Source organism: Hibiscus syriacus, unplaced genomic scaffold (genome assembly GCF_006381635.1).
Source record: "Hibiscus syriacus cultivar Baekdansim isolate YM2019G1 unplaced genomic scaffold, ASM638163v2 tig00110114_pilon, whole genome shotgun sequence".
NCBI classification, from domain to species: Eukaryota; Viridiplantae; Streptophyta; class Magnoliopsida; order Malvales; family Malvaceae; genus Hibiscus; species Hibiscus syriacus.
In genome coordinates this window covers 2700300-2722426 of record NW_024062594.1, presented here as the reverse complement: position 1 = coordinate 2722426, position 22127 = coordinate 2700300, and the positions used below count along the sequence as shown (strand labels likewise).

At 32.1% G+C, this 22127-nt stretch overlaps 3 protein-coding genes and 1 pseudogene across 6 annotated transcripts; 1 reads left to right on the top strand and 3 right to left on the bottom strand.

The window, feature by feature from the left end:
• Positions 1-1672: 1672 nt before the first annotated feature.
• LOC120215055 (mitochondrial import receptor subunit TOM20-like) lies at positions 1673-4188 on the bottom strand. 2 transcript variants are annotated; one of them, XM_039212846.1, is made up of 7 exons: positions 3979-4188; positions 3819-3897; positions 3573-3742; positions 3435-3482; positions 2880-2966; positions 2043-2172; positions 1673-1683 (listed from the first exon to the last, which is right to left on the bottom strand). In XM_039212846.1, exons 1-6 carry the CDS (start codon positions 4075-4077, stop codon positions 2047-2049), a joined length of 609 nt encoding a protein of 202 aa, XP_039068777.1. In that variant the 5' UTR covers positions 4078-4188; the 3' UTR covers positions 1673-1683; positions 2043-2046. The 2 variants fall into 2 exon arrangements, with proteins under 2 accessions (XP_039068777.1, XP_039068776.1); XM_039212845.1 differs by lacking the exon at positions 1673-1683 and having other exon boundaries at positions 1970-2172.
• A 6234-nt stretch (positions 4189-10422) lies between these two features.
• On the top strand, positions 10423-11024 carry LOC120215082 (nuclear transcription factor Y subunit C-5). Its single transcript, XM_039212861.1, has one exon. The coding sequence runs from the start codon at positions 10514-10516 to the stop codon at positions 10943-10945; it is 432 nt and encodes a 143-aa protein (XP_039068792.1). The 5' UTR covers positions 10423-10513; the 3' UTR covers positions 10946-11024.
• A 223-nt stretch (positions 11025-11247) lies between these two features.
• LOC120215088 lies at positions 11248-14717 on the bottom strand (annotated as a pseudogene).
• A 2722-nt stretch (positions 14718-17439) lies between these two features.
• On the bottom strand, positions 17440-20955 carry LOC120215327 (ELMO domain-containing protein A-like). Of its 3 annotated transcripts, none has more exons than XM_039213042.1 (9): positions 20740-20955; positions 19062-19177; positions 18827-18895; positions 18503-18648; positions 18362-18416; positions 17938-18058; positions 17818-17865; positions 17648-17742; positions 17440-17578 (listed from the first exon to the last, which is right to left on the bottom strand). In XM_039213042.1, the coding sequence occupies exons 1-9, from the start codon at positions 20837-20839 to the stop codon at positions 17480-17482; spliced, it is 849 nt and encodes a 282-aa protein (XP_039068973.1). In that variant the 5' UTR covers positions 20840-20955; the 3' UTR covers positions 17440-17479. The 3 variants fall into 3 exon arrangements, with proteins under 3 accessions (XP_039068973.1, XP_039068975.1, XP_039068974.1); XM_039213044.1 differs by having other exon boundaries at positions 18503-18618; positions 20740-20950; XM_039213043.1 differs by having other exon boundaries at positions 19062-19171; positions 20740-20949.
• Positions 20956-22127: the final 1172 nt, after the last annotated feature.

Here is a 22127-nt window from a genome sequence, read left to right as displayed (position 1 = left end):
AAACAATGTGTTTGGCTTGGAATTTTGAATCACCATAAGTAATGGCGGGAGAGAAATGATCTTGGAAAGTAGGGGAGTCGCTATTTATAGATGTCGGTATATGGAATTTAACCACGGTTAAATTTATACATGCAAATGTTGTGTTGAACTGTAAAGTGTGGTGAGGGATAAGATTGTTATTTTGCATGAATACTAGCGCGGTTTTGGTCATTTCAGGGAGGTTAATACCTAATGGAGAGGGTTTGCGAAACCGTCAAACTTCGCACTTGATTTGAATTTATAGTAATTCTAGTTAAAGATTACTTAATTTATTTAGATAAGAAATAGTATTATGAAACAATAATTATTGTTCATCAAATTTATTTTCTTATAAATATAAGTATATTTTAAAGGAAAAATATTTTATAAGGATATAATCTTCTTTGTGATATTTATAATTTGAATATCATTTGCAGAGAAAATTTATAGGGATGTTGAAATAATTTAGAGATATATTGGATTTTAAAATATATTTGAAGTTATGAGATATAGAGAATTATTTGTATTTTATATTCTCTGTGATTTCTACATCTATAATGGATTATTGTTTTTCTCATTCGGTGAGAATGGTGAAGTCAAATCATGTTAAATCTCGTATTTTGTAGGTGATCTGTTTTATTTTGATATTGTGATTAGGGGTGTAAACGAGTCGATTCGAGCTTGAGTAGTGCTGAGCTCGACTCGACTCAACTCGAAAACTCTGAAATAAAACTTGACTCGACTCGAAAACTCGCGAGTTTAAAATTTTCAAGCTCGACTCGAACTCGAAATCCTGAACTGAAGCTCGTGAGCAGCTCGAAAAGGCTCGAAATAAAGAAAAAATTCTTAAACTTAACTCGATTGAAGCCTCAAACTCGAACCTGAACCTTAAATACATGAAAATCTTATTGTATTTAAAAAATCAATACATAAATGTTAATATTATTAATAATTTATTTTTTAAAAAATAAAATCTTAATATACTTATGTTTTCGAGCTACTCACTAGCTTTTCGAGTCAAATATCAAGTAGCTCGTTTCGGCTCGTTAAGAACTCGAGTCGAGTCCATTCGATCCGAGTATTTATCAAGCCTTGATCGAGTCGATTTCGAGTAACTCGCGATCTGTCTCGTCTCATTTACAGTCCTACTTGTGATGCTTATTTTTTTCACTTATAAATATATAAATTTATTATTATGAATTTTGTTAGAGATATCATAAACATGCAAGAAGAAGTTTGTTGCGATGAGTTTTTAGTTGAAGAGAGAGTAATTCTTAATCGAGCTAACGACGCTTTAACGAATATTTAATTTATTTAAGAATAAAAATTATTGAAGACTATAATATCCAATTGAAATTTGTGACAATAGAGATATTATTACATATTGGTTCAAATTTTAATTAGTAATTAAGTTTAATTTTATTGTAATCTTATATATATAAGATTTGAAACTTTGAAGATGACCACAAAGATCATCAACCAAAGCATCCTGGTTCCATTAAACCAAAACAGTTTAACACGATAGATTCATTTATTTAATATTTAATATAATATTTTTTCTTTTAAACTTTTATATTATATAACTTTGATTTTTTTGTTCAACATTTTTATACAAATTAGGGTAAGTTTTTTCTCCATTCTTTTTTTTTAAAGTTTGAAGATTACCTCAAAAAATGATTTCTTTGTTTACTTTCAAAATTGATAGACTCAATATATTTGCAATATTTGAACTGTAAAAATTTAACTTAATTTATTTAAAAACAAAAAAAAAACTAACAATTTGTTCATATTTATTTGAAAAATTAAATAACTTTGCCTTTCTGAAAAATTGCATGTCTATTTCCTAGTTGCTGCAACGTCGCACCACTTTGATGAACCCCGTCTTATTGGAACATAGTTTAAGGAGAGACAAAACGATACCAACATGCGGGAACAATCCACTTGCTCCAATTTACTACATCTCACCAGGGCCAATCTTTAACCTTCTAACCAAATATAACCAGAATGGTTACCTTTAACCAAACACCTTTATCGTGGAGGAGGTGGGGGAACATGGGATTTCGCCATTCCCACCCATGCAACGATTCCAACAGCTAGGATTACCCATCCCAATATGTCGTACTTCAAATCACTGCTCTTCTTCTTCTTGGCAGCCTGAAAATATATACAAATGAATCAGCAAAAAATTTCTATGAACTTAGAGAAAAGTGATGGACACAGTTTATTAAAGTTTCTTCGGGCTCTGAAGTCCAAGCTCCAAGAATGAAGAATCCATGCGCATATATTATATTCTGCTCATTAATCGAAAACCCGTTATTAAAAAATTAACAGCGATTGTGTATTTGTAGTCATGCTAACAAGCCGACCAATCTTTCGAACTTATGTCTGAAAAAAACTAGGAGTGTTAAGAACACTTCCTTTCCTTATCGATTACAGCTCCTTGAGCTAGAATTCATACTTACCAGGCAGGACTATTTTATTACCTATACCTCACAAAAACATTGAGGAGTCGGTCATGGCTCCTGGATCAATTAGAAATGCAGAACATGTACAATTTCGAAATGATCTAGATGCAATCTTACACTGATGTCGAAATGTTTATTTGAGCCCATGGTAGGAGAACGGGGTTGATGATTTGAAACCGACAATAGCAGAATCAAGGCTTACATATAATTTATATGAATTATTCATTCACATCTAATAATACATAATGAACTAATGCATACAACATAGTAACCGGTAACTTAGATCGTGTGATAAGAAAGGATAACATAAGCAAGCAAGCACTTCTGCGGCAAAGAGAAGTATTGGAACCAGTAGGGAAGGCTTGGAAGTCAGAAGAATTAAAAAAAGAAACTCACAGTTGAAGTTGAAGAAGCCGAAGATGCCCCACCCATAGTCTGTTGGCTAGCTGCAGCCTTTTGGAAATCCATATGCAGCTCCGGAGCCTAAGAAGACGAACAAAGTCCAAGCTCTATTAGAAAGTTTAGGCAAGTGACGGCATCAGATATAAAAGATATCACCGTTAATAAAAACCTAGGCAGTTCAGCAGGATACTCACTCCTCAATCAACACTCCTTTAGATGCTCTTTCTTATCTTTCCCAAGAAAATAAACATATCCATTCGACACAAAAGGAGATTAAAGAAATTAAAACCAGCTTAGCCTCGGAAAAACAAATGGAAAACATCGATCCCATTAACACGGTATAGTAATTAAATAACTGATTATATAATTAAGCACAATCCATAACTTTATCATTGATGAAGTTCATTTCAAATAATTATCACATCAAACAATGCAGCAGCTAAAATGCTAAAAACATTAATATTAGTTCAATTATATACGGAATTGTGAAGGTTTATTCACATTAAAACATAAATCATTTAGTTGTATAACAAAGAAAAGCAAGTTTACCTTAGCTGCAACTTCCAAAGACTTCTGATAAAGCTCATTCCCCGGATCCTAAAACCCCAAAAAATCCCCAAATTAGCTTCCAAAAGCCCTCGATTTGGGATTTTCAAAACGCGCTTAAGAGGAAAACAAAGAAGTTACCGCATCAACTGCTTTTTGGAAAAACTGAGCTGCCTTATCAAAAGAAATTTTAGCCTCATCAGAATCGGTAGTCATAAATGCAGTAGTGGAGAGCGCGTTTCCCATGCACCATAAAGTTTCGTGCTTGGATGGATTTATCCCCAACGCCTCATCCAATTTCGAAATTGCATCTAAATGATTAACAGTAATAATACTAAAAGGGGGGAAATATAACATAGGAATAAATTCAAGAACACGATAGAATACCATTTATCATCTTCTTCGCATCTGCAACAGTCTGAAACTGAGCTAATTCTAGTAAAGCTCCTCCCCATTTGGTTAAATTCTGCAACCAGAATTTAACAGTTCACAAAGAAACTTAAAGCAAAATTTAAAAAAGAAACAAAGCAATGATAAACGAATGAACCTCGGCGTCAAGAGGGTCCTTGGAGTAGGTGACTTCAGCGGTTTTTCGAGTGTGTTCAGCGACTAATAGGCGATCGAAGTCAGCTTGAGAAAACTCCATTTCCGTTGTTGTTTTCTTCGTTTAGTTCCGAGAACCGATGAGTGTAGCCGCTAGGGTTTTATGTATAATATTCGAGAAGTGTGGGGAAGATAACATATGTTATGAGCAATGCGAAGTCGACGAAGAGACCGTGCTGTGCTGTCCCTCGATACTTGGCGGTCCTTTCGCCTTAACTTTCCCCCCTTATGTTTTAATTCACTTCCACGTCGCGGACAGTGAAGGTCTCCCGTTCAACCCTTTTTGCATTTCTTTCCAGAGAGAATTTGCTTTTCCTTCTTCAAAATATGATTTTTATTTTAAATTAGTCCATAAAGTTTTAATAATTTTAATTTTATCTCCAAATTATGACTATTATTCTAAATTAGTCTTCAAAAATATTTCATTTACATCCTCAAACTATGACCTTCATTCTAAATTGATCCCCAAACTTTTTAAATATTTCAATTTTATCCTAAAAATATGTATATACTAATCCCATCCATTGTTAATAAAATCTTTTGGCCAAGTTATATTATTATGTTCGAAAAAAAATAAAATTTAGGTTAAACTGTGCTTGAAACTAATTGCATATTTGGATAACCATGGATAAAATTGAAAAATTCAAAAGTTTAAGGACCAATTAGAATGATGGTCATAGTTTAAGGATCAAATTGGAATATTCAAAATTTTAAAGACTAATTTAGAATGAAAATCATAGTTTAAAGATGAAATTAGAATATTAAAAAATTTAAAGATCAATTTAAAATGAAAATCGTAGTTTAAGGACATATGATACAATTAACTCAACTTAAAATAATAAACTTCTGGATAAATATTTAATCGTAGATTATGAGATAATTATGGTTAAAAATATGTGCAAAAATTAATTAAAATTTAAAATTTAACCTAAGAGTTTGGATAAATTTAAAAATAATATATATCTATGTTATTTGTTATATTTTAATAAATATATGTAAAAATTAACATATAAATATTATAATTATGTTAAATTAAATTTTATTTTATTTATAAAATTATATTAAATAAATTAGTATTTTATTTTATATTTTTATATTTTTACATATATATTAAAAATGAAAATAATATTTTGATCAGATTAGAGTTGAAATCAAATTTTCAAATAATTTTTGAATAAATATAATTATATTTAAACTCAAAATAAATTAAAATTATATTTGAATCTATCAAAATCTCGTTTTCTTAGCCTCTCTAATTAGAATTAATTTTTAAATATTGTTTTTATAATTGTAATTAAAGTGATAAAATTATTATAATAGATTGATTTTTTTAGGGTTTTTTCCCTTTTTTTTTCTTTGTGTTTAGTTTCTTTTTTTCTTCATCGTTGTGACTGACAACGATATTAATCTTAATATTGATCATCAACTAACAGTATTCACTATTTTCTTTTCTTTTATTATATCACATTTTTTCTTTTTTTTTATTTTTAATAATTGCGTATTTATAGTTTGTTTTACTTTGTCTTTATGACACGTTTTTTTATCGTTTGGTCGTTATTTTTATTTATCTTTTTCTCATGGTTGGATTTGACATTGTCACAACTAATCAATGTGATGTTTATTTGTTATCTTGATATTCTCTGCTTTAGACCCTTAGATTTAATTTTGATATGTAATTTGTACTCATATATAGTTTTTTCACGTCGCTCGGTTATGAATTGCGATTTGTTTGTTGTATTTTAGTAGTTTGATCTCCTTTTGTGATTAGTTTGTCGATACAAATAGATTTGTCCGTATCTATCTTTATTTAAGTTTATTTGGTTAGATTTTTTAATATTTTCCTTGTAAGATCCCCTTTTGTGATTAGTTTGTCGATGCAAATAGATTTGTCCGTATCTATCTTTATTTAAGTTTATTTGGTTAGATTTTTTAATATTTTCCTTGTAAGATCTTTGTGTAATCTTAAGTGACTAGTTTTTTTTTACTAACGATTATAAGAAAATCACTTATTATCTGTTTAGTTTACGATTATAATTGTAATAGTAAATCCTCGTTATAATTTATATATTTTTAAATTTTAATAAAACTAGAGGTTTTTATCTTATAAAAAATTGATTATATCAATAATTAAATAATATTTATACCTTATTCTGGATTTAAAGTTCGTCCCCTTTCCTTCCCTTCAAAAATATAATAGTAATAATAACAACACAACGTTGTTAATTTATTTATTCCATTTAAAATTATATCTTTTATGAATATTTTGTAACTGAGGTAGTGCCCATTTAATTTATGATACTAATTCAATTAGAAATTTCATACATAATAGTATATTTATTTAATAAATGATTTTCAATTAAAGAAAATAGTATAATAAATATACTTTTTAAATTAATAATTTAATTATTTTCAACTAGTGATCGTGAATAAATTTACTTATGAATCGGGATAATTACTGTCAAGTTCTAAAAACCCAATATTGTGCTCAAAGTTAATCAGATGCGGTCTAATGATTCATTTTGATATTCATGAATTAACAAAAAAAATTTAAAATAATTTATATTAATATATATGTTTTATAATTTAATTTTAATAAAAATATATTTATTAATTAAATTTAAACTGGGCTGGGCAGTGGAGAGTTAAGCTGACTCAAGGTAAAAAGTCTGTACTTGGACCCGGACAAAGTAAGCTACTCATTCATTGATAAGTTTATTCATGAATATTTGTTAACCAGCTCTTTAAAATACAGGGTAAATTACAAATTTAGTATCTAAACTATTATTTTTATTTCATTTTGATACTCAAGCTTTTTTTTTAAATTATACCTAACTAAGTATCGATACTTAGTTACAACCTAAAATGTTATCCATTCCAACATAAAATGTTATATCTTTGGTAACATTTTCGATTGCAACCTAAAATGTTAAATGTGATTCAATACTTATTTCACGACAAATATCAATACTTAGTTGCAACCTAAAATGTTATCAAGTCCAACCTAAAATGTTATATCTTCGAAAACATATTCGATTGCTACCTAAAATGTTAAATGTGCTTCAATACTTATGTCACGACAAGTATCGACTTGTATCGATACTTGTAACTAAGTATAGATACTTACTGTATTATAGTTTCTCGGTTCTACTACTATTTTTTTACTTTTTAATGGTTGCAACCTGAAATATTATAAATAATATCACATTTTCGTTCGTGCTCAACCTAAATTGTTATGGTTTTTCTCACATTTTTTATCGCGCCTATTTATGCCGTTTGTCAGCCTTAAATTAAGTTGCATTTTCTTAGATTTCTCCCATTAAATTTAACGACGGGTACCAAATTAAAATCTAATCTAAATATTAGGTATGGTTTTGAAGAAAAAAAGATTGGATACCAAAATAAAAATAAGAGTAATAGTTTAGATATTAAATAGGTTGTTTAGACTAAAATATATTTTAAAATTTATTTAGGATATCTTGGATTCTACATCCTATTTGTATGAAAAATTATAATTTTGGATTCGAGCACATTGTATGTTAAGGGTGTTTGAGTATTTATTGTTAAATAGATTAATAGTCTTTCGAACATATAGTATCTTATAGTCATTCTCAGATTAATAAAAAAAATATAAACTTATATTTTATCTTAAAGGTCTAACTATACTCTTTCGTTGTTTATATACTTCTCATATCAACCCTCAAACGTTGACTCAAAAATTTAGATGATTACATTTTATTCTGTAAATTGCTTATTTTTCTCTTTAAAATGTTTTATTACTTTCATGTTATTTTTTTTGGGATAATTTAGTTTTATTACCCAAAGATCATAGAACTGCTTCAAAAAATAATCAATGTTCGGAGTACAAAGATTGCCCTAAATCAAAAAATGGCAATCAAACAAAATCAAACTATACCCCATTGATTACAAATATTAATATTAACAGTGTTTTATCTATTAATAGGCCTTCCCCTTAGATGAAATCCAACAATTTCCTTGATAGCATTGAACATATCTTCGACAGTTGAAGCTCGACCTTGAAAGAGTCTCTTGTTCCTTTTTTTCCAAACAGTGTAGATTAAAACATTTGAAGAAATTTTCATTAAAGAAGTTAGTAGGGATTTACCCTTCCAAGTTGCAACAGCCCAATCATAGAGAGCTTTCCATGAAGTGTGCCTAAATCGAATACCATTGATAGCAAAGAGAGCAGACCATAATGCAGTGGCAGTGGGACACTCAAAAAAAATAAATGGTTTCTAGTTTCCATGCCAACACCACAGAAGATGCAGTGGCAGTCATTAACGATCCCCATTCAGTGGAGCCTTTCTTTAGTAGGGAGACTGTCAAGGAATGCCATCTAAGCTATGAGGCTATGTTTTGGAATGAGAAGAGGAAACCATAGCAGAGAGTGCCAATAAAATTTAGGGTTCTTTACCCCAATCTCATTCCATAATTCAATAATTTTCTTAGAGCCATAGTATATAATAGAGGAAGCTTAATTTCTTAGTTTCAAAATCTGTTTAATGGTCCAACTCATATTATTTTGACAATAATAGACCATAAATCATTTGCATTAAAGATATACCTTCCAAGCCAAGCCACCCACAAAGAACCTTCACCAGCCAAAATTTTAATTAGGATCATCATGCAAGCTTTGTTCCACGTTTTCAGATCTTTCAGTCCTATACCTCCCTCGGATCTTGGTTGGCAGATTTTCTTTCAACTCACTCTGGCGCCAACAACAAATTTATCAGCCCCTTTCCAAAATAATCTATAGCATAATTGATCAATCTTTTTAATTACAGAGAAGGGAATGAAGAGTTGTCTGCACCAATAATTAGTGATGCTAAATAAAACTGCTCGAACGAGCTACAATCTGCTAGCATAGCTTAAAGCCCTACCTGACCACTGATGCAATCTAGATTTAATACTGTCAATAAGAGCAGAGCAATCTGATTATGTTATTTTCGTTGTGACCAAAAGGATGCCCATGTACCTTATTGGCAGACTGCCAAGTTTGAAATCAGTAATCGATTTCAATTCATCAAGAGTGGGATGAGAAACACCATCTGAAAACAATTCACATTTGGAAGCATTTAATTTGAGACCAGACATTTCATAAAAGGCATCAAGAATAGCAGTGACCCCTAAGACTGAATCAACATCGCCTTTGCAGAAGATAAGGAGGTCATCAGCGAAGGGGATGTGAGTAAGTCCAATGCGTTTACATTTGGGGTGGTAACAATTTCACAATGATTTATTGTTGTTATATGACATTTCAATTACCTAATTATTTATTTGATTCGATGGGTTTGTTTAATTTGATAGTATCATAAGAAAAAACTATTGATGAAATTTTTAATATTAAATGTTAAATTTATTGAATTATTTCAAATTATGATAAAATTTATAGAACGTATAAGTTTTGGAGATTAAAATACTAGTTTATCAAGTAATATTAAATGTTCATTTCAATTTTAACAATAGATTAATATGTTTGGAACAATATCTTAAGGGTAAATTACAAATTTCATCACTGCACTCTATTCTTTCTCCTATTTTGCTCACTTAACTTTAAAAGTTTTCAATTTCTTCATTGAACTTAATACATTAGATTTTTTTTGGTCACTCCGTCGTTAAATAGTTAACGGGGTTAAAACGATGTCCTTTTAAAAAAACAAAATTTTCACCAAAACGATGTCGTTTTGCATCTATATAACATCCCATATATAACGCCTGTAGTGAGAAAACGGTCGAGTGACCAAAAAAACCCAATGTATTAGGTTTAGTGAGAAAATTGAAAAGATTTTAAGTACAGTAAGTGAAATAGGATATATGATAAGGCTCAGTTACCAAATTTGTAATTTATACATATCTTAATTGAGTGATTTGTTTATGACAGAACACATAAGTGAGTGACGTGAAATATATTTTACAATGTTTAGTTTTAAAATTGTATTTTGTTTAAATCTATTTAATTATGAATATATTGAGCGGCATTGATAATAAAAGTGAATGTTGTTATTCTAGAAGAATTAATACTATCTTGTAATAATATTATATTATTAAAAAAATATTTAATTTTTTTATTAAATTATATATTGTATTTAGATTATAATTTGTATGATCGTGGTTGTGGTTATTTTTTATTTGAATTTAAATTTAAATAATCAATTGAGTGAATTAAGTTTGGGTTTTTAGATTTCATTTAACCAAAATAAATCGAAAAGCATTTAAATCCCAGTACTTATTTCATTTGGCGCGAAAATAACAGGAGATATGGCGGGTAAATTTTAGTGGACAAAACCGCCCTCCATACTTGCTAAAAAATACACCAATAATAGTTGGAAAACAGTGTAATTATAATCCTCAAAGGGGAGAAGTTTTTCAGAAGAACAACAAAGTTCCCGCCAATTAAAAACCTCAAATCCTCTTTAAATGCTTTCATTTTCGCTTCCAATTCTTTACAGTACGTCTCATCAATGGCAGAAGATGAAGTTGTCGATCAGATCCTACCCGAATTTCCTACCGGAAGGGTTAAAAAAATCATGAAACTTGACAAGGACATCAACAAGGTAAACTCGGAGGCCTTATTCCTCATTTCCTGTTCCACTAATCTTTTCCTCCAACTCCTCGCCGAAAGATCGGCTGAAGTCGCTGCCGAGAAGAAGAAAAAGACGGTGAAGCTTGATCACCTCAGAACTGGCGTCAAAAGGCATAGACCAACGAGCGATTTCCTTCTCGACTCACTTCCCGTTCCAGCCGAATCTACACAGCCCGTTGCTAATTCAGTGAGTGATCGAGATCTTTCCCGGCCCGTTGCTGATAAACCCGCCCCAGCTGGAACTCGCCGCATAGATAACTTCTTTCGCAAGCCAGAAAATGATGCTCCGGTTCAGATAAATGATATATAGATTTTCCTTTTCTATTTAGCAAAATCTATATTAAATGCTAGTTTTCTTTTGACAAATTTGATTGCAATCGAATTTGATTTGTAATAAATTAGAGCGTTTCTTACTGAGTATCGGAAGATTGAAAACTCTAGCTATTTGATCATCACGCACCGAAATAGAAAGAAATCGAAAATAATTCCCATTTTTTTCTTTGCAATGACAAATAATTACATAGCAAGTTCTTTTGACAAACTGTATTTATTTTCTGCAAACATATTCTTTTCTTCTTCTAACTTACAATGGCTTTTCCGGTTACTAGTGCATTAGATCAGAATGGGTTTTTTCATAATTTCATGGTGACAAGGGCACGGAAATGTCGGTACCACTGAAGCTGTTTCATCTCTTAGCGGATAGTTGAAATAGAGTGGAGGCAATATCTATTTCCCTTGCTGTTTCTTTCCTTTTTTTTTTATCAAGGATGTACCTTGTCTCACTGAGCTTTTGCCGTTTGATCCTAGCTGATGGATACCCAAGGAAAGCCTCCCTGGGTTGCATTGCCAGAACCTCTATTCAAGCTCTTGTTTGAAAGGCGCCGATTACTGGTGGTTGGCCTAGATGTAATGAAGTTTTCTTGCTCAACGATTACCTGGCTTTGAACCTTCTTCATCTGCTGGGACATATTTCAGCATATTAGAGAGGTCTGGTTAAACAGGTCATTATGAATGTTGAATTTTACTTTTGGTTGAACGTGGAATTATATTGACCCGTTGCCTTTGCTTTTCTTCTTCTCTTTCTTGCCGAGACAGGTTGTACTCTTCCAACATTGCCAAAAGAGGTACCTAGATGACCATAGATGTCATTCCCTAATGGCAGTTTGTTTGATTGATTAATCATGCTTTAGATATTATATGAAAAAACATAATTCAATTTAGTTCATGTAGAATTTTTAAAGCCAGGAATCCAAGTAATAAGTTCAGGATCTGAGAGTTGCATGTCTTGATGCATTCCTTAATGATATTCCTTTTAAACATTTATTTTGTTTGTTAACTTATGATCTATTAGATAATTTTCCTGTAGAGGGTATCTGATTAATGTTATATAATCATGACCTAGAGGGAAAAAGCACGAGGAAGTTCAGGAGTAAGTAATCAGGAGTAATGTTAAATCTGAAACTCAGAACATAAAATTGAATCACTTATGCTGGGATTAGTCGTTAATTTCTTTCTGTCGTGCTGGGTTCATATTGATATTTCCCTTAATGAACTACTGTCGTGTATTTTCAGTGAAGAATTTATATCTCCAAAAATATATACATGCATTCATGCACACAATAAGAGATTAAGATTCACCGTTTGATGCTTGAGAAACATGCTTTGAAGGTAGAATGCCGAAAGCTTCACACAATCTAATTGATAATGCAAGTTTTGAAAAATTTTCTGGTTTGAGTCAATTCCATGAGGGAATTATCTCTAATATGACGGATGTTTTCTATTTTTATACCTGGGATATTGTTGACTGTTACCCTGGCCTTTTCTGCACGTCTCAAATTCCATTGAGCTCCCCTGCTGACCGAATATCTATTCTCATCCTGAAAATAGTTATGAAATAGGAAACATGAAAAAGATTGAGCTAGAAAGATAACCAACTAGTTGTGCAGAAAAATTGTTGTAAGATCATTAGCCATGCTATATTCTTCCAGCCAGTGTTTTTCCTCGCGAGCTAGTATCCACTTCTCCATTATGGATTTTCTGCTGGAGGCTTCTTCCTTTGCTTTTGATATCTGTTCATCTATGCTCATGAGGAGCTCGACATGGTCAATCCCTTTTGTACATTAGATAGTTAGGTCCTGTGTACTTTAGATATAAACATGGAGAAAATGAAATTTGATAATAGATGTTATTTGTTCAATCACACCTGTGTTTATCAGGTTTAGTATATTTTCCATCTCTGATCTTGAAGGAATCTCCATGTGTGATTTATTGCAAATATCTTCAAGCTCATTCTGTTTCTTGAGAAATAACTCTTTCATTTTGCTCGCCTTTAATTGATCTAATCTCTTGACTTCGGCTTCAGCCTTGAAACATTTAAAAGAAACTTTTATGTTTATAGTTGCTTTGATAGTTTAGGGTGATGATGATCTTATAAACAACCTGTTGGATTATATCCAGTGTAAGGCTTCCAGGATCAGATACTTCTGCTGATGAGACTGATAATAGACCAATAACATGGGAAAACAAATAGTGATCTCCGTAGGAAGTATCTATTAGGCTCCACAAGTTTTTCAGTGCTTTACCAAGTTGGTGAAGCTGCAAAGTTGACGGAAATTCAGCTAAAGATTGTCATGAAAAATATTTACCTTATGACAGAGTGAAGAATCTTATGTCGTTCATGGCCAAAGTTGAGAATTCGAGAAATCAAATGTCTTCTCTTTTTACCTTTTACTATGATTTATGTTCATGTTGTCCTTTATGAGGTTAGATAACAATTAAGAACTATGTACTTTTTTTGCTACAGTCAACAGCATAGTGCCAGCTCCCCTTATAAGATCTGTTCAGAAGAATAACGGCACGACATTTTACCTTCTCGAGTGGCTTTTGTTTTTCTTCTTGCAGAGATTTCACAGTGCTATTGAGTTTAGCCAAAATAACATCACTTATTTTTTGAAATCCCACACAACTCATTCAAGCTCAGGTGAACTTTTGTAATAATCATGGAAGATTCCATCCCCAATGTTGCAAATTGTGAACAGCAGCTATATATTTTTCAACTTGCTGAAGTCTGTTGGTCTACGGAAGAATGATACAGGAAAGAAAAGTATATGATGTTAATTAGGATAATTCGTCTATAAAACTTCCTTGATAGAAAATTTGAGATTATGTACATTCTCTTTGTGGAGTCTTTGTAGCTCAGTTTGATATTCCTCAAGTTTCTTCAAAGAAAGATCATTCTCATTCACTGTAACATTTGTTATCGAGTCATCATACTCCAACCGACCAGCATTTTTGGCTGAGATTTTCTGGATTTCCCTTGTACAGCTCGGAACTGGTTTACTCTCTCTTCTTTCCTCAACCGCATATCCCGCAATGGTGGAGTAATGGAATCAAGTTGTTGCTTTATTGTTCCTGATATTTTCTGTCTGCAGTGACAATAAGTAGGAGGTCATAAAATTAATTGTGTTGTATCGACATTGACATTTACCTTTCATTGTGTTGCATTTAGACTGGATCAAGCCCCTTGTTTTTATCCAATTCGACCAATGGCAGGTAAAGTTGTTGTCAATTGTTTCTTTTATGACAGAAAAATTAATGAAATCTAGATTGATTGGTAAGGTACCCGTCCGGGAAGGGATCGTTCATCAAGCGACAAGAGAAGGTGGGTGAATTCAGCTTCAGATTCAGCCAGTTCCTGATTCGGGATAGCTCTTGACATATTTGCACGGTCGACTTTTCTCCGGTAGACCTCCAGACATTCTTGTTCCAATTCTAGTAAAACCTTCTCTCTTTCCGACTGATCTTCTCCAACTTCATTTCATATCATCTATTGCATTACGCAGCACAAGGTATGATATGATTACAACCACAACTTATGTAAAAATATCAAAACAAGAAGGGGGAAAAAAAGAACAATCTCTTGCCTGCAACTCTTGAAGTAAATACCCGCATGAAGTTTCTAACAATGCAGAGCTTCTCGTTCCAGGAGGCGCTTGGAGCGATCCCATCCTATCCGTGTTTCGGTGCCGGCTTCAGCTCGGGGACTTGAAACCGCTAGAAACCGGACGCTCTGGCTTGGACACTCAGACTAAAACAAAGTGGAACCTGCTGGTTTGAGAAAGAATAATGGAGGCGTGAGCTTTTTGCTTAGAAGACAAGGCTGGCAGAGTTAGGTGCTAGTGAAGCTTTGGGTTCAAGAGTCGTTCATTTTCATGAAATTTTTCCAGGTTCGACCTTTCCAGCTCCTGGTTATTTTGAATTTAAATATGAAAAAGAAAGAGAAAATGACTCTCTCCATCTTGTTTACTTTAGGTTATGTATTGTTAATCAAGCATTACATTGCATGCATCGTATTCACATTCATCTTAGGTAAAGTATTGCAATCCATTGTTAAAATGTGTGATGAGTCACTGGCTAGGCGATTCTGAACCAGTTGATCCAATGGTTCAATCTTGAATTACTGATCTTTCCTCTAGAATAGTTAAGCTTACCTAATTTTGAAGGTCAAAGACAATATTCCAAAAATGCAATAATTTTGAGATTCCTTCCATAACTAATGATTAGGAACAAGACAAATATAATATTGATTGAGGATTTGGGAATAGTTAGATTATCATTTTCAGCCCAACACATTATTCCACCTCCTTCACCTTTCTAGGAAAGATTGAATATGAAATTAAGGTGTGTTTTCCTTATCATTAACTTGTATAATTAAACTACCCGTAGTTATGTTGAATTATATTTTGATATAACAATTTAAGGCAAAATGTTTTTGGACTTAAATTGAATTTATTCAAAGTTTTCAAAATTAATTCAAAATCCATTAAAATTAAATTTGAGCACTAAACATTTTTTCACGTACAAGTAGTACTGATATTGTTCTTACAGTATCGATACTATATGAACAGTATCGATATTGTTCATGTGGTACTGATACCTAATGTAAGAGAAGTATCGATACTCTCGAGGTAGTATCGATACTACCTGCATTGCTCAAATTCCATAATGCAAAAATGGTATCGATACCCAAAGGGGTATCGATATTACTTTACATAGTAGTATCGATACAATAGACTTAGTATCGATATCGTCAGGCCCAACGGCTATTTAACGACTAGTTTCATTTAAAAATATAAAGGAAGTACTGATACTCCCTATAGGAGTATCAACACCCTCTGTTCTGGGTAGTTTTGTTTTGCAGGAAAAAAAACATCCCCAACGGTTAGAAACAACCACAATTTCATTCCAACATATAAATACAAGTTCAAGACACTTGAAAAATGGTCAGAACACATATCTAAGGAAACAACCACAATTTCATTCCAACATATAAATACAAGTTCAAGACACTTGAAAAATGGTCAGAACACATATCTAAGCAATTAAAAACAAGAGAAGAGTTTTTTACTCTTTATTATATTCTCTTGTAAATATTTTGTTCTTGTGGGCCTTAATTTTGTAAACACCATACCTTGTAGAGGTTTTATTTGTTTACTTCTTTTTATTCTTTTGTAAAGAGGATTGGTTCTAATTTAGCCAAGTAAAAAACTAGGGAGTTTGTAAAGATAACTCTTGATCATAGAAAAAGAAAGAATAAATTAGTAGATTTGTTGGAAAATCCTTAGTGAGGAGATAAGGTGGTTTAGACTTAGTTGAGAAGTCGAACTACTATAAATTACTATGCAAAAGTTTCTATCTTTTCTTTCTCCTTACTCCCTAAACCGTTTTTGCCAATTCACCCTTCTTATATATTTTTCGGTTGTTCAAATTGAGCCTCCTAACAAGTTAATATATTGATCAATTAATTATGATCAAACACCGAAGAGACTTATTATGATACAATCTTTCCAATCAATTTTTTTCATTTATAACGTATGAATTCAAATTCTTGACTTTACTTAAAAAGATCTAATATCTTATCTCGTTAGACTCACTAATTATTGATATTTTAATTTAATTTTCTCAAACGGTTACACCATTAATTTTTCAACATTTTAATACTCTTCAACTATAGTCCTTTTCATCGCATCGCTAATAAATCCAGTTGTTGGTGCTTACCAAATTTTGAATTATTGGAATAAAATGCATGCAAATTTTTTTAATGTTAAATTAAATATTATATCTATATATATATATATTGATTTTGGAAGGAATCTAACCAACTCAAAACAAGATTGTTGTCGCTCACCTAACCTCAATATACAATTTTGAATTTATTAAAATATAAGGTAAATTACACATTTAGTATTTTAACTATCACTTTTATTATATTTTAGTCATTAAATTATTATTTTTTAAAATTATATCTAATATTTTTATTTTGATCGTTGCTGTTAAAAAATTAATAGAATTATTGACATATTTTTTTAAAAAATATTCAATAATAACATAATAATTTTTAAAAATATTTTTATATTGATGTAATATTATTTTAAGATAATACATCAAACTCACCGTCATTATTTTTACCATTTATACCCACTCGTTTTTCATTTAAGATGATAACATATCATTTAAAGAAGGCAAGACAATATGACAAATAAAATAATTTATTTTGAAAATATGAAAAGCTTAAAGTATTTAAAAAAATAAAATCTTAAATATTTTTTAAAATAATATTATTTTAAAATATATATATATGTTTCAAGACTTTTTAACTTAAAGGGAGAAAGTAATTTTATAATTACACCTTTAAATAAATAAATATATTTTAAATTATAGTCGTTTTAAAAGTACGGGCATTATAATACGGAGATATCCAAAATAGAAAAAAAATGAGGGATTATACAAACTTTAAACTTAAAAACCTTAACTCCTAATCTGAGTAATATAGTAGTAATTGTGGCTAACAGAGAAGGGTATAAGAAGGCATGTCTTCAATCCGCAACACATCATCCATCAGGAGTTCTCTTTCCAACTGAGCCCTTGTGGATTTCAATACTTCCTGTACACATCATCCATTAGTAATTATGGCTAATAAATACTATTATTACCATTGGGATATTATTCTTACATTGAACTCCATGTACGTCGCATTTCTCTCCAGCCATTGCTTGTCCATAACCACGAACGCCACGCAGTATAGCAAGTCAAACGCCCATTCATTCTCTGCACAAAAAAACTACTTACGTTACTTGTGTCCTCGCAAATCACGTCATCGGATGCAGCCACCCTCTTCCTTACCTGATAATATCTGTAAGAAAACTGATCTGATAAACGTCCCCGGTTTCGCTGCATCAGCAATCAAACTAAAACTTCAATTATTTGAAATTAACATGGTTAAGGTATTCATTATCCACTTACAGGCGTCAAGGTCCAGCATTTGCATGATCATGAATGTGATATTTACACCTGCAACAGCAAATGGGTACTCCCATGCAGATCGCTTTCCACCTTGCTTTTTTAATAGCCCTTGAAATGACGTCTGCAACAACAACTCACAATGCATTATAATGATGGATGCTGCTAATTTACTTGCCACCCGTCTCTGTATAAACTATATACAATTGGATCCCCTCACTAAGTACTTCAACTTACATGGAGTGTCAAATATGGGTATGTATTCGATAAGGCTATGTTTAGTTTTTTTTCTATGTTCAAATAGACATGGATGCTTAATGCTTTAGAAAAAAATGGACCGAACAACAAAGGTGATTTGTGTACCATCGTAAACAAGGGTAAGTGCAAATGACTTGAAACAAAATGCTCACGAGAATGATATACTTGCCGAGAATGTCTTGGCAAAGAATAACAGGTTCTCCAAAGAAATGAATCCAGCACCTCTGTTTGGCAAGGAAAAATAAGTTGGAAAACATGAACAATAAGAAATAATTTGCCAAATAAAAAATAGCAGTAAATTAATGCCAACCTGAAATCAGTAGATGGATCCCTTCCCTGCCATCCCATTTCTTTCCACTGATCGGATATCAAGCCATGCAGTTCCTTTCCAGGGTATGTCGCAGACCATAGTGCTCTCAATGCTTCCTGTCGCCATGATAATTGTAGGTAAGTTGGCTGAAAGAAGAGAACATGGAACTGATAATTTACATTGCACTGTCTTTAGGTACTTCATCAGTAAATCCTAATGAATATGGAAGATTTGATTGCCTTCAATGAACAACATTAAAGTGTAAAGCAAATCACCATCTTCAGATTTACATGTGAAGAATAAAATAAAAATGCAGAATCAAACCTGATGATCACGCCTGGAACCATCAAAGTACACCTTCATCCGGTGCCTCAACCTCTTCAATCTTTCTTCCTGCAATTTGCTAACGAGTCTATCACATATAAGGAAGCTACATAGATTAGAAAAACAAAAAAAACTGGCTTAATATAACATATATATGTAAGTTGTTTGCAATCAACACAATGAATACATTTTTATTGGTCAATATTAAAAGTGAAAATCATCATCATGTACTTGCCTGTTTGGGTGTCAAGCTAATGCAGACCCCTTCATAAACTCCCTTCCGCTTGAAACAAACACAAGTAAGGCCCTTACCAATCCAAGCTGGCTTTCCACAGGTTGTACCATCTGCATACATTGTTACACCCATTGGACCTCTTTCTTTTTCACATTTGTCATCCAAATTCTATTACAATCACATCTTCAAACCCAAACTATTTTTTTCTAAAAGAATATGAAAGTAAAAACAAAAGAACTTTCATGAAACAAGCAGAAGCAAAGACCATTTTTGGTGCTTAGCGACCTAGATGAAGAGCTGAACCGTACCATTTTACATCAGCCGATAGTTTTCACTTGACATAAAAAATAAATAAATAGAAGAAAAAGTAAAATGGTTTCAGGTGGTGTAGAATAGTGTCAGATCGAAAAATATTTTTTTAAGATGAATATATATATATATATATATATATTAACCACATAAAACTTTGTGTACATGGCAGACACATCCACTAAAATAGATAATTATTAAATTTCAAATGTCCATCCTCGTCCCTTCGTGGATCCACCACTGGTGTAGAAGCTTTCTATTTCCACAGCCAATGTTGCTGCATCCAGGAAAGAAACTAGTCCATGAATTCTGGACTTCATCAAATCATTGAGTTATTGGCCAAAGAAATTCAAATCATTATACTGGATATAGCAGTTCTCAGCGGCACTCGCATGCAAGTGGTGGGGACCACTACCCTATGAGAAAATAGATACAAAGTGGTCGTAGTCTGCATAACACGCTCTTAAATAACGCGCGAGGAAATCGCCAGCCAAAAGTCAATATTGTAACTTCAAAGCAAATATTAGGGTAAAAAAGCAGAGTGGGTTATGAAAGATGAGACTTTTTAATCATACTATATGAAAAATAAAATCAAACTTCACATCAAACGGTCAGCATCATACCAAAATAAGGTACATAAAAAGTAGTTCAACCTGTGACTACGCAAAATCTTTAAAATAAAATTCTATTTAACAGACACGTCAACAATGTAATTTTCGTCAAAACTAATCACATTGTATATTATTTACGAGGTCTAATGTTTTAGGTTAAGGAGTGGGCGGGCTATGATCATGTGCGGGTGACATTATAATATGTCCAATAAGGACGAACCTAGACTAATCACGGGCCACTGACGGACGATGATTGGGCTGGACTGCTACAAAAACCCTAAATTGCGACAAATCCACCATGATTACGCCAGAAATTGCAGCAATCGTTCCAGTTTCTCGCATGACAAATGGAGATTAATCAGGATTTTTTTTCCATCTTTTTCAGTACTTGAAGTCAAAATGAGCTTAACATTTCCAGATTCTGATCGGAGGAAGCGAATCATCCACCATTAAAACAAAATATTCATTAGTGTAGTACATACTCATCTCCCACACTACGAAAAATATTCCTCGTTATCATTTTTCCTCAATTATTTTTCTATCACAAAACAAAATTTAAAGAAATTCAATTTTACAAAATCATAAACCTTACAGGATAAGAAGAAAAAAAGCGAAACGAGAACTCTGTAATCAACACCATTGTTGTGTTGGGATCATCAAAGAAGTAAGAATCACCGCAAATACATACATATAGACACATAATACAAAAATTGATTTACAAATTGAGCATCGAATTACAGAGGCGGAGAGAGAAATACCTGAAGAAGCAGAGCCGTGAGAGCAACGGTTAAAGGAAGAGGAAGGGGAGAAAGCGCGGATTGCAACGCAGCTTCCTTGATTCCTAACTGCACTACTCATTTTTTTCTAATCTCAGCAAAACGCCTTTTAGCAGCTTCTGGATCTTTATTATTATGATGATATTGAGAGCATACACTGTAAAAAGAGGAAGGTACCTATTGCTGTTTCTTTTCGGACCGGAGTTGTTCTTATGCGAGTGAGTCAGGGAAAGTGGGCTAAGATTTCAAAAAGTCAAAACTACCCTGATTCTTTCTTTTGTTTTGTTTAGTTGTTTGGAAAAAGAGATTAACATTAAAGTTATATAATAAATTAATCATGTCAATTACTCGATAATTAAATAAATATTTGAATGAAATATTATTTTAATTAAATTGTATTTAAAAATATAATTAAATAAAATTTAAAAGTTCAATTATATTTTTTTAATAATAATTTGATCAAAATATAATTTTTTATTTTCAAAATATCATAATTTTTTAAGTTAAAATGTATCAATGTAATAACATATTCTTTCTCATTAGCAGTCTGAAACAACATTTCATGTAAGGATTTATTTGATTATTATCTTATTCGATAGAGATCAATTTATTATATAAATTTAATATCAATAATATAATATAGGGATATTTTAGTCTTATGAAATAAGTTTGTATGGGTCCCTTGAACAAAGGCAAAGAAATCAAAAACGGAGTATTAGATCCCACATGGCAGGTCCTCCAATCTTTAGACTGACCGTGGTCAGATATAAGTCGGCGAAACGTTTTCAACAACTAAAAGCCAAAAGAAACCAAAAGTTTCAGGACTCTAATCAATCTCACTCTCTTTAAAGATGTTGGGTTCCAACGCATTCGAAGAAAACGCGACGCGTGTATAGGAAACGCCCAGGTGAGGACTAATCGTGAAGTTTTAGCGATTAAAAGATATCTGGAAGTGCACTTGACTCGCAGTGGCTTTGAATTTGCGATTTGATAGGATAGACACTCGGCTTTGTATGTTGAGCGAGATTGAGCAGAAGGAAGCCTTCGGTGGTGAAAATTTTCCTTTGGAGCCTTTTAGAGCCTGCAGGGCAATAAGCCAACACCAATCATGGATGTCACCCACGCTGCGGCCCCACGAACCGGCTCACTTGGCTAATGCTACCTTACAATATCAATGGCTCAAGCCTCAAGCCGAGGATTTGCCTTTATTACTACCTGTTGACATAAGATTCAATTAGGTTCAATCAAATAAGATTATTGGCTAATTTTGATTATATTAATATTATTGTTTAAATAATAATTAAGTAATCAATGTATCATGTTCGAGTGATGCCGGTTTTAATTTTACGAATCGAACATTTTTAGTTGCA